General features: G+C 40.2%; 1 protein-coding gene across 1 annotated transcript in view; it reads right to left on the bottom strand.

The window, feature by feature from the left end:
• The window catches only part of LOC136878815 (protein piccolo), a 585629-nt gene extending 579951 nt beyond the window's left edge, over positions 1–5678 (bottom strand). Inside the window, exon 1 of the mRNA XM_067152311.2 lies at positions 4695–5678. Within this exon, the coding sequence (XP_067008412.2) occupies positions 4695–5603 (909 nt within the window). The 5' untranslated portion in view covers positions 5604–5678. The remainder of the gene's footprint in view (positions 1–4694) is intronic.
• Between the last annotated feature and the right edge of the window lie 13502 nt (positions 5679–19180).

Raw genomic sequence — 19180 nt, 5'->3', positions numbered from 1 at the left:
GCGAGGGAAGAGCTGAGAGCAGCTGACTTGTAATAGTTTGTGCTGTAAAGCAGTGGTATGTGTACCACTAGAGGTACGCGGGGTTGTGCGCAAATTTATCTAGCTTGTAAGGTTTTTCAATGAGCAGTTCAGAACTGACTTGAGCCTGCTCATTTTCAATAACATCTTACTTTGTTGCCATTGATGCTTTCACGGCCCGTACTTATAGACATGATACTGTATAGGCTTTTGGGCTTATGCTGTGCCAAGAAAATAAGGTGAAATTCTTTATGTTTCGCAGAGAACTGTGCTCTGCATCATCAGAAGAAAATCTCCACTGTCCACGAGAAAGGCTTCTTAAAAAATGAATCCTTAAATTTAGAAGTTATAATAGAAGTGGAAATGGTACGTTCATTCGCCACCAGATGGCTCCCCAGACGCGGCACAACGCTAGCGTTCGAAGCGGAAGATGACCGAACCATCAGAATCAGTCTAAGAGGTTCACATGTGAACAGTTCTCTGCGAAACGTAAAGAATTTTACCTTATTTTCTTGATACGGCATAAGCCCAAAAGCCTATACAGTATCAAATCTTATTTTGATTTAGTGGTTTGGTCCACTACTACAAAGAGTCTCATTTCCGAACTATTCATTCCAAAGTATGTGTCAATTTGTTCCTCCCATTGACTAGGTATGCTCATGCTGCATTGCTCTTTTTAAAATTTCTTGTACCAGGCGAGTTGGCCGTGCGTGTAGAGGCGCGCGGCTGTGAGCTTGCATCCGGGAGATAGTAGGTTCGAATCCCACTATCGGCAGCCCTGAAGATGGTTTTCCGTGGTTTCCCATTTTCACACCAGGCAAATGCTGGGGCTGTACATTAATTAAGGCCACGGCCGCTTCCTTCCAACTCCTAGGCCTTTCCTATCCCATCGTCGCCATAAGACCTATCTGTGTCGGTGCGACGTAAAGCCCGTAGCAAAAAAAAATTCTTGTTTCGAAATCCACTCATTCACTTACATATTTTTCATTACCGGTATATGTAGTACAATAGTATGTTCAGTCCGTCAGCGATGCCGCTGGTGGGATCCTCAACAGTTCTGCCATCAGCTGTCATAGATGGCCTAGGCATCACTGAAGAGGCGTATTAGGGAAATGAGGAGTGAGGTAGTTTCCCGTTGCTTTCCTCACCGAGCCAGAGTTGCTATTACATATCAGTCTGCCAAGCCCACTGTAATGCATACACCAACCGACCTTATGAGCAACATTTTCACACCATTCTTAGCAGGGACTGGCTGCATAAGGAATGGCATTACTATCCTCGCTCATACCTCAGTCACTTTCATATTGTCAAAGCCAAGGATAAGACAGAGACAGATCTATGGAAGTAACAAAATTGCTCTAGCCTATACCAGAATACATAGTGCACTGTAAACACTAGGTCCTGCCAGCAAAGGAATAGTACAGTAGTATTTCTCGCATTAATAATATACTCGTATATATTGTTGTTAGGCAATGGAAACATCGTAATTCCACTCGTGAGAAAACCACGTTTCTCCATCTGCCTTGTGAAGGCTTCCCGCGTTGCCTGAGAAGGGAACAGAAGATTCCAATGGTGGAATAACTGGGCTATCATTACGAAATGAAAAATGCCAGGAACAGTTCTCCGATCATTGCTCACAGCTCAGTTTTCGGCTTCTCCTGTAAACTTTATTCCGAAGGAGTTACGAGGTTCCTCTACCCAACGACGATATATAACAGATTGTCATTATTGGGGAACAGGGTGATGTAATGGCTTAGCTGCTTGCCTGTCATCTTAGCGACTTTGGTTTGATTACCGGTGTTGCTGGGGTGGGATCTCAGTTGAACCACCTGTGCCTCAGTGCGTGCAGGGACCCTGAGCAAGTGGGAAAACTTCGGATGATGATGATGATGATGATGATTATAGCTAATACTATTTGGCAACCAACAACAACCATTTGTTATTTCTGATATAATCGGGGGTAGGAAGGTAAAACAATTGGATTTTGTGGGTACGCCAACTAAAAATTTGAATACCACTGCTGTAAAGACTAGATGGCGATATGCAGAGTCATGGTGCAAGCAAAGCCAGAGCAGTGTACCTGGCTGATTCTATTATGTATACTCAGTACAATCGTACAGTTCATTTGTCGTTCATTGCTTCTGCTGTATTCCTATACAAGCTTTTATGTTGGCCTGCAGTATTTATATGAGTGCAGTTAATAGCCAGAAGATTATTCAGTTATCACATGTCAAAATAATCAATTTTGTTCCCTTTTGGCTTTTGGGTTATGCCGTGTCAAGAAAGTAAGGTGAAATTCTTTACGTTTCGCAGGTACTCGTATCAAGGAACATGAACGAAATATTCGTCTCAACCAGCGAGACAATCAGCAATAGCTGAGCACGCTCTATCGTCGGGACATGATGTCGTGTTCCAAGATGCTCGAGCTCTTACCCACACTAGACATTACAAGTCCACGATTATACGGGAAGCTGTGGAAATACGTAGAAACCCTACAATTTCAATAGGGACACTGGCTATCAGTTAAGTAATACGTGGTTGCCAGCCGTTAAGGATTTACGTAGGTAGTTCCCTTCCCTGACTCTTCACTATTGTTATTTCATTTCGGTGTTTTCTAAATTCATACGTTCCTCATCACCAGATGTTTCATTCCACGCTTGTGTAAATGTCATACTATGTATATGTGTGTATACCTGTTATGTTATGTGAGTCCGTCTCAGACTGATTCTGATGGTTCCGTCAGCTTCCGCTTCGAACGCTAGCGCTGTGCCGTGTCCGGTGAGCCATCTGGTGAGGAATGAACGTACCACTTCCACTTCTGTTATAACGTCTAAATTCAAAACCACATTCTTGGGAAAGTCTTCCTCGTGAACAGTTCGAGATTATCTTTAAAGACGCAGAGCAAAGTTCTCTGCGAATCGTAAAGAATTTCACCTTAATTTCTTGACATGTCATAAGCCCAAAAGCCTATATCATGTCTATAAGTACGGGCCGTGAAAGCACAAGGCGTTTGTATACAAAATAACTTATTTTGTTTCCTCACCATAATCTACTGCACTGAAGAGAACAAGACATTAGACACAATAAAACTGTTAAAAGTTGTAATCTCTTCAGATATGTGCCCCTTCACTAGTTGTAACTGAGAGCTGTGCAAGCAGCTGCTAGGCTGCACCTTCCGTCAGAGCGCATACCCTGCTACTTTACCTGCCTGAGCTGGATCCGAGTTATGCCCACCTTTGCTCTAAAGTCACTTACGTGATAAAGAACATAAATCTACTTACCCTCCGTGACGGGGAGAGATACTTTTTTCATGCATGCATGAATTCAGTTCATTCATTCACTCCTGCATTCATGCAATATTCATGCATTAATGTATTCAGGCATGTATTCATCCGCATGGAATGATCTCACCTTATCTGCTGGAGTTCCGTAGATGTAGGCTGAGAACATTCAACTCAGTCATTCATTCAATCATTCGGTCGTTCATTAATCATTCATTCACTCATTCATTCACTCATTCATTCATGCATTGTCCCACGAGGAGTGTTCTCACCTTATCTGCTGGAGTCCCGTAGATGTAGGCTGAGAGCATTCATTCATTTAATCATTCATTCATTCATTCATTCATTCATTCATTCACTCATTAAGTCGTTCATCATTCATCATTCATTTACTCATCCATTGTCCAATAAGGAATGTTATCACCTTATCTGATGAACTGCCATAGATGTAGGCTAATAGCATTCAATTCATTCAGTCACTCATTCAATAACGAATGCTCTCTCCCCAGTTGGTGGCTATCCGTGACTGGAAGAGAGGAGTGTTCATTCGCTCATGAAATCCAGTCCAATCAGGCAGTTCATTCATTCATTCATTCATTCATTCATTCATTCATTCATTTAATAACAAAAGCTCTCTCCCCAGTTGGTGGTTATCCGTGACAGACAGAGAGAGAGAGAGAGAGAGAGAGAGAGAGAGAGAGAGAGGGAGAGAGAGGGAGAGAGAGAGAGACCTCTTTTCATCCATTCATGGACATGCGTCATTCATTCGTTCATCCATTCATTCATTTAGTGATGTATTCATCCACATGGAATCTTCTCACTTTATCTGCTGGACTTCCGTAGATGTCGGCGGAGAGTATTCAACTCATTCAAGCATTAATTTATTCATTCATTCATTCAAAATTAATTCATCACTGCAACGTACCAAAATAATCTAATCAGGCAATTCATTCATTCATTCATTCATTCATTCATTCATTCATTCATTCAGTTAATTCATAATGTCTACTGTAAGCTAAGGATAACACTGTTCAGACTCGTGACACGAACAAATACTTGCACTAACACGAATTAATAGGAGTAAGATAGATGTTGTCCTAGAATGTATAACAATCTTAACATCTAGGGTAAAAAAATATCTTAGGAACTACAATTTGGAGATCGGTTGTGAAATAGTGAGTAGGCGTAATTGTAACGTTTAAGGTAGATAAATTAATCGTTAAAAAATATGCATGTATCAAATAACTTGGATTGCAATAAATGTTACTCTCCCCTCATTCCTGGCGATCCGGAATTAGGGGACGGAAGTATTCAATTCAGTTCAATTCTATTCTATTCTATTCTATTCTATTCTATTCTATTCTATTCTATTCTATTCTATTCTATTCTACTTACCCTTAGAAAGTCGCTGGTACTGTCAAAGGAGTCCAAGGAGCTGGTCTCGTCCCCATCCTCCTCTGGAAGACCTTTCTGGGCACTTTCAAGGAACGCTCTACGACTATCGTTCACCTTCTTCCTGATCTCCGTCATGTACTGGTTCTGCTCCTCCAGAATTACCTCTCCATTAACGTTATTGGACACGGAACTGAACCACTGAGTCCCCTCAACGTCGCTCGAGGAACTGTCGTGGCCGTTTGTTACTGTTTTACGATTTGGCTTCATCTTATATTCCCATATGCTGGGAGTGGTCGGGGTTTTGGGCTCTGCTGTCATTTTGCCATTTTCTGAACTGGAAATCTCTCTTTTAATTTCAGGATCTGATATCTGTTCTTTGAAGATATTCTTTGAGCTCCGTGTTTTCTGAATGCTACGAGTCTTTGGTATGATAATTTCATCAGTCGTACTAGGCGTGCTTGGTGTAGCTGGCCTGCTTAAAGTCTTTGGTGATATCAGTTCTCTGTATTCGTTCACAGAACTTTGTGTCTTTGGAAGAGAACTAGTCTTTGGTATGCCCATTTCTTCGTAGTTCTTTGGTGAGATTGGTGTCACAGGATTACTAAAAGAATTTGTTGTTTCAGATATGCCCATAATGTTTGGTGAAATTGGGCTTGGTGAATTTGGAAATGATGGAGTACTCGGTGTTCTGGGGGTTCCAGGATATGATGAATTGCTTGGTGTCTTTTTTGTCTTTGGTATACCGGGATAGGAGAAATTTGTAGGTGTTTTTGGCGTGCCAGGAAAAGTGAAATAGTTTGGAGAACTCGGTGTGGAAGGGAAACTTCGACTAGGGGCCACTTTCTGCACTAGTATGTCCAGACTCTTGCCAGGGTTCCGCACCATGTCCTCTACTTCAACAAGCAGCATTTCATCCGCCTTCTTCCCTTCTATGGTGAGCAGAATATCTCCTGCTGCTAGATACTGCGCTGCAAGAGTGCTAGGAGTCACCTGCAAGAGACAAAATAGACACATTAGTATTCTGATCAGTCTAAAACTTTTGGTGTAGTTACATTTTCACTTCGTCTCTGAGGAATGGGGGTAAGGTGTAAGATAACACCTTGCAAGTAGTAACAGCGACAACAGCGGTCTATCATTATGCTTGACAGGAATATGATGCATACCGAATAAACAAGCGAGATTTTAAAAGTCAATCGGTTATTAACATGCATTTAGCACTGGCGCCTAGGTAGCAGATTCCCTAGCATTTGATTTACCTAGTCTTTTCTTCATTGATTTCAAACAACATGGGAAATGTATCGAACATTTCCCTGGTGAAATAATTCCATTCTCTAATTCCTCTTTATATGTGCCCCAATTTGTCCCTTTTGAATTCCCACTTTAACTTCAAATTTTGATCATTTCTGCCTTTAAAAGCTCCACTTCACTTATTCGTCTACTAATGCCATTCCACGCCATCTCTCTACTGACAGCTCCGAGCAGCTCGCCTCCTTACTACTCCAAAGTCTTCCCAGTCCAAAGTTTGTAACATTTCTGTAGCACTACTCTTTTGTCGGAAAAATCGTACTGCTTTCCTTTGTATCTTTTCCTGGTCACGTATCAAGTGTTCCTGTGTGGGTCCTATACACTGGAATCATACTCTAATTGGGATCTTTCCCGAGACTTATACGCCTTCTCCTCTGGGTCTGTATCCTTAATTTACAACCTTGTTAATGAGAATAGCCCAATATTAACACCTACATATTTATAGTGATTCCCATGACGTACTTTCTTCTTCTTCTTCCCCCTTTCCCACATCTGTGGGGTCGCAAGTGCAAACCGTGTTGAGCATGTGGACATGACGCTGTTTTACGACCGGTTGCCCTTCCTGACGCCAAGTCTATATGGAGGGATGAAATCACTATCGCGTGTTTATATGGTGGTTCGTGTATATGAAGAGGAGAGTGTCGGGACAAGCACAAACATCCAGTCCCCAAGACAGAAGTATTAATCACAAGCGATTAAAATCCCCGACCCGGTCTGAAATCGAACCGGGATCCTCTGAAGCGAAGGCCTTAACGCTGACCACTCAGTCAAGGAGTCGGACCCATGAGGTACTTCAATATGTTTATTTAGCGCACGGCGCCAGTGAACAAAGCAGTATAAGAATATCCGTGTCTGTGAGCATTGATCGCTGTTGTTGTTTGATCCATCAGTCCATAGACTAGTTTGATGCAGCTCTCCACGTCACCCTATCATGCGCTAACATTTTCATTTCTCCATCCTACATCTCCTCTAATCTGCTTGTCAATTCATACCTTACCGAGCTCGATAGCTGCAGTCGCTTAAGTGCGGCCAGTATCCGGTATTCGGGAGATAGTAGGTTCGAACCCCACTGTCGGCAGCCCTGAAAATGGTTTTTCGTGGTTTCCCATTTTCACACCAGGCAAATGCTGGGACTGTACCTTAATTAAGGCCACGGCCGCTTCCTTCCCACTCGTAGCCCTTTCCTGTTCCATCGTCGCCATAAGACCTATCTGTGTCGGTGTGACGTAAAGCAACTAGCAAAAAAAAAAAAAATATTCATACCTTGGTCCACCCCTACTGTTCTTGCCGCCTACATTTCCCTCAACAACCAGCTGAACAAGCCCTAGGTGTTTTAAGATGTGTCCTATCATTCTATCTCTTCTTATCAAATTTAGCCAAATCGATTTCCTCTCGCCAATTCGATTCAGCATCTCTTCATTCGTGATTCTACCTACCCATCTCACCTTCGGCATTCTTCTATAACACCACGTTTCAAAAACTTCTATTCTCTTTCTTTCTGAGCTAGTTATCGCCCATGCTTCATTTCCATACAATGTCACACTCCATACAAATGTCTTCAGAAACATCTTTCTAATTCCTATATCATTGTTCGAAGTTAGCACATTTCTTTTCTTAAGAGAGACCTTCCTTGCTTGTGCTCGGCTGAATTTGATGTCGTCTTTAGTTCTGTCATCGTTAGTTATTTTACTACCCAAGTAATAATCCTCATCCACTTCCTTTAAGAATTCATTCCCTAATCTAATATTTCCTGCATCACCTGACTTCGTTCGACAGCACTCCATTATTTTTGTTTTGGACTTAATTATTTTCATTTTGTACTCCTTACCGAAGACTCTGTCCATACCATTCAGCATTTTTTTCTATTTGCTTTACGTCGCACCGACACAGATATGCCTTACGGCGACGATGGGATAGGAAAGGCCTAGGAATGGGAAGGAAGCAGCAGTGGCCTTAATTAAGGTACAGCCCCAGCATTTGCCTGGTGTGAAAATGGGAAAGCACAGAAAACCATCTTCAGGGCTGCCGACAGTGGGGTTCGAACCCACTATCTCCCGATTACTGGATACTGGCCACACTGAAGCGACTGCAGTTATCGATCTCGGTGCAATTTTTCTAGATCTTCTGACGTTTTCATACGAAAGGTAAGGTAACTATAGAACAGGTGGCACACTTCATAATTAGTGTTATAGAGATCATTGTACAGTCGCTCAAAAAGAAATGAGAGCATCGTACTGTTTAAGTTCCTCGTAGGTACATTTTTATCAGAGACAATTGAACCTGTTGTAGGTAACCCGCGGGGTTTGTATCCTTATGGAAAATTAAATTAAATTCAAGTCAAGCCTGTTTGCACTCGATCTTATTTTGAGTGATTGTACTTAGGCAACATAGTCTCTATCTTCTTCGTTACTTTTACGTGATTCAAATATGATTACCATCTATTTGTTGTTCGAGAGATACTCTCGATTTGTGAAAGGATAATCTATGGAACACTGACCGATGTTGGTAACAACGAAGTCAAAATTTCACTTCAGAAGCACTTCTTCAACGCAAATATCTTGCATGTGTGTTACATTTCTGGATATTTCAACTTCCTGTGTACAGAGTGTATCAGAACTATAGCAACAAAAAATTAATCAGGGATGCTCTTGGTGTTACGTTAAGAACGACGACGCAATCGGATTGGCGGAGAAGAATTCTCTTTTTGAGAAAATGAGATTACTTTGTTATTTAAGGGCTCGTCGTATTTGTTATGCCAGAGCACAAGCAGCTGCCGTGCTTCAGAGAAGAGAAGGGGAGGGAGGGGAAGTGGGGCGTATGATGGAAACAGAGATAAAGCTCCGCGCGTTCCACTCGCTCAGTATTGTGCTTGTCTCTTACAGGCAATATCCACAGTTCGTTTATTAAACAGACGTAACTGCACGCACAGTACAAGAACACACCGTAATAAAGACTCACTTGGCAAGCAAGGAATGCACCAGATCGTTTCCCCTCTCGTCTATTGGTCGCAGTAACGTTCTTTATTATTTAACATTCTCGAAGATGCAACACTGCCGCCCCACGATTGTGTATTCCTTCACTCACAACATTGTAAATGGAATGAAATACTGAACGAAGGAAACAATACGTTCAGTGGTTTGATTACAGTTGATGTTCAATATGCTTTCCTCCTACTTCGATGTACAATTCACAACAGTGTGGTAGTGACCTTTGGACTCTGTTCAGGACCTGGAAAGCTGCCTGTATTCTTGGTACAATTTCGTCTTCCCTTTCTACAGGTTTCGCATAATAGTCAGTTACTGCAGAAGAAACTGTACACTGCCTACTGGGGCTGGAAAGCGACGATGCAAAACAAACGAGGAACTTGTGCATTCGCACTGAGCATTACCTCTGTCTTCCACTTCCCACTTCCCACTTCCCACTTCCCACTTCCCACTTCCCATTTCCCCTCCCTTCCCTTCCCTCCTCTGACACACAGCAACGTGCAGCGTCTTGCTATCTGGCATAGCAAATACGGCAAGTTCTTCAATGTGAATCACGCGCCCGGAAGTAACGAACTAACCTCATTTTCTCAAGAAAAAAGTAATTTTCTCCGCCAATCGGATTACACCATCGTTCTTGACATAACACGAAGAGAATCCCTGATTGTTTTGTCAGTATAGTTCTGATACACTCTGTTAAAATATTGTGCTCATATTCAAGTGAGGAACACTTTATAACTGATTCTTACCACTGATAGGTTTTAAAATTGAGAACTGAATATCGTGAAAGAGGTGCATATATATTCAGTCATCTAAAACTTACTAAGGGTGGGATCAGAAGGACAAACAGACACATATACTCTTGTATTTCCTGTAGTTAGTAGTAACTATCCTAACTTACCAGTAACATCGTTGAACGGGGTTGGTTACAACAGTCATAACATAACCATCATTATTTTAAGATGCAATTACAAGATTGAAAATGTGGAATTTTTAGCCCCAAGTTCGTGTTAACGTAGATTCACGTTCCTTGACAACGGGTCACACAGAAAGAATAATGTTAAGACGCTTTTAGTGTTTGAGTAGAAGACGCATATCGCCGAGATGATATAACTTACGGTTATGTTTAATGTCTCAATTGACAGATACAAGACGAGGCTACCTGTTGCAAAAAATGTGGAACGTAGTTTTCATGAAGTAGCACTTCAAAGTAAGGCACAATTTGCGTTAAATTTCGTATACTCTGTTGTAAGATGTCTCGCGCACTCAGTTGGAGGTTCGCTGAAACAGCAAAAACAATTCAATAATTAAGTCTACGAAACATTCAAAACCCTGTGGCCGTTACAATAGTGACAGCCTGCCGCCAATTTTTATACTAAAGATAGCCGTTACAATAGTAACAGCCTACCACCAATTTTTATACTACAGATAACCGTTACAATAGTGACAACCTACCGCCAATTTTTTATACTAAGGATAACCGTTACAATAGTGATAACCGCTACAATAGTGACAACCTACCGCCAATTTTTTTACTAAAGATAACCGTTACAATAGTGACAACCTACTGCCAATTTTTATACTAAAGATAACCGTGACAATAGTGACAGTCTATCACCAACTTTTATACTAAAAATAACCGTTACAATAGTGACAACCTACCGCCAATTTTAATATTAAAGATAACCGTTACAATAGTGACAACCTACCGCCAAATTTTATACTAATGATAACCGTTACAATAGTGCCAGCCTACCGCCAATTTTTATACTAAAAATAACCGTTACAATAGTGACAGCCTACCGCCAATATTCATACTAAAATAACCGTTACAAAAGTGACAACCTGCCGCCAAGTTTCATACTAAAAATAACCGTTACAATAGTGACAGCCTACCGCCACTTTTAATATTAAAGATAACCGTTACAATAGTGACAACCTACCGCCAATTTTTGTACTAATGATAACGGTTACAATAGTGACAGCCTACCGCCAATTTTTATACTAAATATAACCGTGACAATAGTGACAGCCTACCGCCAATTTTTATACTAAAGATAACCGTTACAATAGTGACAACCTACCGCCAATTTTTATACTAAAGATAACCGTGACAATAGTGACAGTCTGCGGCTAATTTTTATACTAAAAATAACCGTTAACAATAGTGACAACCTACCGCCAATTTTTATACTAAATATAACCGTGACAATAATGACAGTCTACCGCCAATTTTTATACTAAAGATAACCGTTACAATAGTGACAATCTACCTCCAATTTTATACTAAAAATAACCGTTACAATAGTGACAGCCTACCGCCAATTTTCATACTAAAGATAACCGTGACAAAAGAGACAGCCTACCGAGAATTTTTATACTAAAGATAACCGTTACAAAAGAGACAGCCTACCGCCAAGTTTCATACTAAAAATAACCGTTAAAATAGTGACAGCCTACCGCCAGTTTTCATACTAAAAATAACCGTTACAATAGTGACAGCCTACCGCCAGTTTTCATACTAAAAATAACCGTTAAAATAGTGACAGCCTGCCGCTAATTTTTATACTGAAAATAACCATTCCAATAGTGACAACCTACCACCAATTTTTATACTAAAGATAACTGTGACAATAGTGACAACCTACCACCAATTTTTATACTAAAGATAACCGTGACAATAGTGACAGCCTGCGGCTAATTTTTATACTAAAAATAACCGTTAACAATAGTGACAGCCTACCGCCAGTTTTCATACTAAAAATAACCGTTACAAAAGAGACAGCCTACCGCCAAGTTTCATACTAAAAATAACCGTTAAAATAGTGACAGCCTACTACCAGTTTTCATACTAAAAATAACCGTTACAATAGTGACAGCCTACCGCCAATTTTTATACTAAAGATAACCGTTACAATAGTGACAACCTACCGCCAATTTTTATACTAAAGATAACCGTTACAATAGTGCCAGCCTACCGCCAATTTTTGTACTAAAGATAACCGTTACAATAGTGACAATCTACCTCCAATTTTATACTAAAAATAACCGTTACAATAGTGACAGACTACCGCCATTTTTATACTAAAGATAACCGTGACAAAAGAGACAGCCTACCGCCAATTTTTATACTAAAGATAACCGTTACAAAAGAGACAGCCTACCGCCAAGTTTCATACTAAAAATAACCGTTAAAATAGTGACAGCCTACCACCAATTTTCATACTAAAAATAACCGTTACAAAAGAGACAGCTTAGCGCCAAGTTTCATACTAAAAATAACCGTTACAAAAGAGACAGCTTACCGCCAAGTTTCATACTAAAAATAACCGTTAAAATAGTGACAGCCTACCGCCAATTTTTATACTAAAGATAACCGTTACAATAGTGACAATCTACCTCCAATTTTATACTAAAAATAACCGTTACAATAGTGACAGCCTACCGCCAATTTTTATACTAAAGATAACCGTGACAAAAGAGACAGCCTACCGCCAATTTTTATACTAAAGATAACCGTTACAAAAGAGACAGCTTACCGCCAAGTTTCATACTAAAAATAGCCGTTAAAATAGTGACACCCTACCGCCAGTTTTCATACTAAAAATAACCGTTACAATAGTGACAGCCTACCACCAATTTTCATACTAAAAATAACCGTTACAAAAGAGACAGGCTACCGCCAAGTTTCATACTAAAAATAACCGTTAAAATAGTGACAGCCTACCACCAATTTTCATACTAAAAATAACCGTTACAAAAGAGACAGCTTACCGCCAAGTTTCATACTAAAAATAACCGTTAAATTAGTGACAGCCTACCGCCAGTTTTCATACTACAAATAACCGTTACAATAGTGACAGCCTACCGCCAAGTTTCATACTAAAAATAACCGTTAAAATAGTGACAGCCTACCGCCAGTTTTCATACTAAAATAACCGTTACAATAGTGACAGCCTACCGCCAGTTTTCATACTAAAAATAACCGTTAAAATAGTGACAGCCTGCCGCTAATTTTTATACTGACAATAACCGTTACAATAGTGACAACCTACCACCAATTTTTATACTAAAGATAACCGTGACAATAGTGACAACCTACCGCCAATTTTTATACTAAAGATAACCGTGACAATAGTGACAGCCTGCGGCTAATTTTTATACTAAAAATAACCGTTAAAATAGTGACAGCCTACCGCCAGTTTTCATACTAAAAATAACCGTTACAATAGTGACAGCCTACCGCCAATTTTTATACTAAAGATAACCGTTACAATAGTGACAACCTACCGCCAATTTTTATACTAAAGATAACCGTTACAATAGTGCCAGCCTACCGCCAATTTTTTTACTAAAGATAACCGTGACAATAGTGACAGCCTGCGGCTAATTTTTATACTAAAAATAACCGTTAACAATAGTGACAACCTATCGCCAATTTTTATACTAAATATAACCGTGACAATAGTGACAGCCTACCGCCAATTTTTATACTAAAGATAACCGTTACAATAGTGACAACCTACCGCCAATTTTTATACTAAAGATAACCGTTACAATAGTGCCAGCCTACCGCCAATTTTTTTACTAAAGATAACCGTGACAATAGTGACAGCCTGCGGCTAATTTTTATACTAAAAATAACCGTTAACAATAGTGACAACCTACCGCCAATTTTTATACTAAATATAACCGTGACAATAGTGACAGCCTACCGCCAATTTTTATACTAAAGATAACCGTTACAATAGTGACAGCCTACCGCCAATTTTTATACTAAAGATAACCGCTACAATAGTGACAATCTACCTCCAATTTTATACTAAAAGTAACCGTTACAATAGTGACAGCCTACCGCCAATTTTTATACTAAAGATAACCGTTACAATAGTGACAGCCTACCGCCAATTTTTATACTAAAGATAACCGCTACAATAGTGACAATCTACCTCCAATTTTATACTAAAAGTAACCGTTACAATAGTGACAACCTACCGCCAATTTTTATACTAAAGATAACCGTGACAAAAGAGACAGCCTACCGCCAATTTTTATACTAAAGATAACCGTTACAAAAGAGACAGCCTACCGCCAAGTTTCATACTAAAAATAACCGTTAAAATAGTGACAGCCTACCACCAATTTTCATACTAAAAATAACCGTTACAAAAGGGACAGCTTACCGCCAAGTTTCATACTAAAAATAATCGTTAAAATAGTGACAGCCTACCGCCAGTTTTCATACTAAAAATAACCGTTACAAAAGAGACAGCCTACCGCCAAGTTTCATACTAAAAATAACCGTTAAAATAGAGACAGCCTACCGCCAGTTTTCATACTAAAAATAACCGTTACAATAGTGACAGCCTACCGCCAATTTTCATACTAAAAATAACCGTTACAATAGTGACAGCCTACCGCCAGCTTTCATACTAAAAATAACCGTTAAAATAGTGACAGCCTGCCGCTAATTTTTATACTGAAAATAACCGTTACAATAGTGACAACCTACCACCAATTTTTATACTAAAGATAACCGTGACAAAAGAGACAGCCTACCGCCAAGTTTCATACTAAAAATAACCGTTACAAAAGAGACAGCCTACCGCCAAGTTTCATACTAAAAATAACCGTTAAAATAGTGACAGCCTACCGCCAGTTTTCATACTAAAAATAACAGTTACAATAGTGACAGCCTACCGCCAATTTTCATACTAAAAATAACCGTTACAATAGTGACAGCCTACCACCAATTTTCATACTAAAAATAACCGTTACAAAAGAGACAGCTTACCGCCAAGTTTCATACTAAAAATAACCGTTAAAATAGTGACAGCCTACCGCCAGTTTTCATACTACAAATAACCGTTACAAAAGAGACAGCCTACCGCCAAGTTTTATACTAAAAATAACCGTTAAAATAGTGACAGCCTACCACCAATTTTCATACTAAAAATAACCGTTACAATAGTGACAGCCTACCGCCAATTTTCATACTAAAATAACCGTTACAATAGTGACAGCCTACCTCCAATTTTCTTACTAAAAATATCCGTACCGGGCGAGTTGGCCGTGCGTGTAGAGGCGCGCGGCTGTGAGCTTGCATCCGGGAGATAGTAGGTTCGAATCCCACCATCGGCAGCCCTGAAAATGGTTTTCCGTGGTTTCCCATTTTCACACCAGGCAAATGCTGGGGCTGTACCTTAATTAAGGCCACGGCCGCTTCCTTCCAACTCCTAGGCCTTCCCTATCCCATCGTCGCCATAAGACCTATCTGTGTCGGTGCGACGTAAAGCCCCTAGCAAAAAAAAAAAAAAATTCCGTTACAATAGTGACAGCCTACCGCCAGTTTTCATACTAAAAATAACCGTTAAAATAGTGACAGCCTGCCGCTAATTTTTGTACTAAAAATAACCGTGACAATAGTGACAGCCTATCACCAATTTTTATACTAAAAATAACCGTTACAATAGTGACAGCCTACCACCAGTTTTCATACTAAAAATAACCGTTACAATAGTGACAGCCTACCGCCAATTCTTCATAATAAAGAAGATAACTCTTGATATAATTTTGCGTAAAGAGGGACAAAATCCACTAAGGATAGCAGGGATGAATTGGAATACAGCAGAAATGAGTGGTAGGTTAATGTCTAGGAACAAAGCTGGCCGAAAATAGAGGTGACTACTCAGTACCAAGGTTACAAATAATGGAAACTTTTGCCTTCCACTCCTCATGCCGTGTACGAAGATGACTTTGATATTTCCGCTTTATCTTAATTATTATCTAAATTTCAGTTTCTCTATAGATCTCGTGAGGTATTATCAGCACCACATCTAGAATATTCTTTCCTCTAGCTGGTTCCATCACTTTCTGATTCAGCTGTCTTTCCCAGATTAACTTATTCACCATTTGTTGGTCATGGTTTCTGCCAGTCGCATTACCTTCCCAGTTAAAATTTCGTAAATTGAGATCACCAGACCTAGTTGCAAATAGTGAGTTATAGATACGTCTAAGTAATTCACAGAGGCTTGCATACTAAAAATTAAAAGATTCTATAATGAGTTGTACATTATTCTTGCTGTTTGTTTTACTTCGCATCATCACAGATGGATTTTATAGCGACGATGGGATAGGACAGGGCTAGGATCGGGAAGGAAGCAACCGTTGGCGTTAATTAAGCAACAGTCTATAGCATTTGGCTATCTCCTGAATGTAAGCTGACAGCTACGTGACCCAAACAGGCTGGCCAATTTGCTCGTTAAATGAAGATGTATGTACGTATCTAACAACACGTAGTAATAATAATAATGATAATATGAAAAACTATATTTATGACAAATAACAAAACTGCTCCACCTGAACTTACCATTAATATGAATTCATTTCGTAAGTGTAAAGGATTTTAAGTACTTAGATGAACGGATCACTGAAATGCCACTGAAAATAAATCAGTAGCTTCAAGGATTCAGAAAATGGAAATTGCTTTTCAACACACAAAACAATTTTTATAACAAAAAAAGAACTTGTCTTGGAACAGTAAAATTTGTCATTACTTAACGGTGATCAAACATGAAGCTCATCACGCTTCAGAAACGTTCAATTTACATCACAAAAATGTAAAGGGACACTTACAGACTAAAGAAAGGAAAATCATGAGAAAAATCATAGGGCCAAGAATTAAAAAATGTAATACATTACCCCAAACCAAACTCGCAAATATATTTAAAAATATCTAAACTTACTGATGCAATAAGACTGCGACAAATTAAATTTATAAGCCATTTGAAAAGAATGAATAACAACAGACTTACTTATCAAATGCACAAACGTTTTGAAAATCAAACGTACATCAAAATGGTATAAACAAGTAGAGAAAGAAACCAAAACCATAAACCAAACCCCACGGCACTTAACGCCCTTGATAGGGCCTTGGCCTGCCCAGCGACTGCTGCTCAGCCGGAAGGCCTGCAGATTACGAGGGGTCGTGTGGTCAGCACGACGCATCCTCTCGGCCGTTATTCTGGGCTTTCGAGACCGGGGCCGCTATCTCACCGTCAAATAGCTCCTCAATTCTAATCACGTAGGCTGAGTGGACCTCGAACCAGCCCTGAAGTCGAGAGAAAAATCCCTGACCAGGCCGGGAATCGAACCCGGGGCCACCGGGTGAGAGGCAGGTACGCCACCCCTACACCAGGGTGCCGGCAAGTAGAGAAAGAGCTCGCTGAATTAGGATCACCAAATCTGCAGGATAGAAATATAATCAGAAAAATTGTTAACACAAGGGGATTTCAGGAAGAGGAGAAGAAACCAACACGACGTACTTGGTCAGAGAAACAGAAATTAATTTTTTTTTTTTGCTAGGGGCTTTACGTCGCACCGACACAGATAGGTCTTATGGCGACGATGGGATAGGAAAGGACAAGGAGTTGGAAGGAAGCGGCCGTGGCCTTAATTAAGGTACAGCCCCAGCATTTGCCTGGTGTGAAAATGGGAAACCACGGAAAACCATTTTCAGGGCTGCCGATAGTGGGATTCGAACCTACTATCTCCCGGATGCAAGCTCACAGCCGCGCGCCTCTACGCGCACGGCCAACTCGCCCGGTCAGAAATTAATTACAACAAACGATGAAAATGAAAAAAACGATTGGGCAAGGAGGGAAGCTCAACAAATGTTGATTCCGTGTGGTGCATAATGACATATTCATGTAGAAAGAGAAGAAGATAATGATGATGATGATGATGATGGTGATGACTAAATTGAGCGAGTTGGTCGCGTGGTTAGAGGCACTCAGCTGTGAGCTTGCATTCGGGAGATAGTGGGTTCGAACCCCACTGTCAGCATACCTGAAGATGGTTTTCCGTGGTTTCCAATTTTCACACCAGGCAAATGCTCGGGATGTATCTTAATTATGGCCACGGCTTCTTCCTTCCAACTCCTACCCCTTTCCTATCCCATCGTCGCCATGAGACCTATCTTTGTCGATTGTAATTGTAAAAAACGGAATCTTGTTGACTACTCTTCCTTTAAATATTGTTGATCTTACGATACGTCGCTGCACAGGTATTTGACCTATAAAGTTTCCTTTTTAACGTACCAGTGATTCTACCGACAAATTATTAACTTATCGCACCGGGATTCTATTCAAGTGTCTAATCAACTGCGTTACCGATCTGATTTTCGTGGTCACTGTACTGAATGTTCTGTGCAGTCTATGTTGGAAGTTGTTGGCGTGTGAGTGATAATGGTTCGCCACGCTTCATAGATCGTTTACTTTCTATTAATCATCCTCTCAGCCGTGCCACTGCATAACAAGTTCTAAATTGCTGTCCTCCTTCTCAACATCTGAGCTATCAACCAGGGTGATATCTTCTTTCGTGGCCGGAGAACTTTCTCCGCTATTAAGTGACCAACAATTATCTCGGAATTATAGCCGTATTACTGGAAGTTAATGACAGCCTAACACGGTACTCTTGCTGCACGTCAAAGTGGATCTGTAACAAGTCTGCTGGATGGCAGAGAAATCAATTAGCATTCCGGTACACTTGAAGAAGTCTGAAGGTAGTTAACCTACAAGGGATCATATTTTGAAAGCCGGACGTAGTAGTCACAGAACTGTGAGATGAATGAGTGACCACAATTCACATGAAGTCTAGTATTGCTTGTTTCAGATACTTCTCTTAAAAAAAAAATACTTTGTCGCCCTCCCTTTGTTAACTCTTGTTCCTTTCTCCTGTCTTTCATCAAACTTCAGTGTCTGACTTGGTAAACTTCTTTCTGTATATAGGGTGCTTCATCATACACGGTATACATTCAGTATCTTATCTAAATGTTTTCATTCCTCTCCCTTAAGGGGAAGGGCAGGCCACTGACAAGGTTATGCCTTCTCTCTGGCCAGGAGATTCGAGTGGGTTGGAAGGTGTATGGAGTGTAGAGTAATGAGATTTGAAAGGGGTATTTCGACCTCTGAGCTAAGTTTTCCGTTCTGCTTTTATAATACAGAAACTTAATTAATTAATCAATCCTAATTAGGAGAGATCAGAGAGGTGATAAGTAAAGCCCGAAAGTTCAGGCTCTTACTTTTGCTAAAATAAGCGGACAAATAAGCACTTAAAATTTAGGAAATAAACAGTATAATAATTAAAATGGGCTCTTCACATACGAGAAGAAGAATTATTGGAAAGAAAGGTTTTTAGAAA

This window comes from Anabrus simplex, chromosome 8, assembly GCF_040414725.1.
Source record: "Anabrus simplex isolate iqAnaSimp1 chromosome 8, ASM4041472v1, whole genome shotgun sequence".
Taxonomy (NCBI): Eukaryota; Metazoa; Arthropoda; class Insecta; order Orthoptera; family Tettigoniidae; genus Anabrus; species Anabrus simplex.
This window is presented reverse-complemented; position numbering and strand designations above follow the sequence as displayed.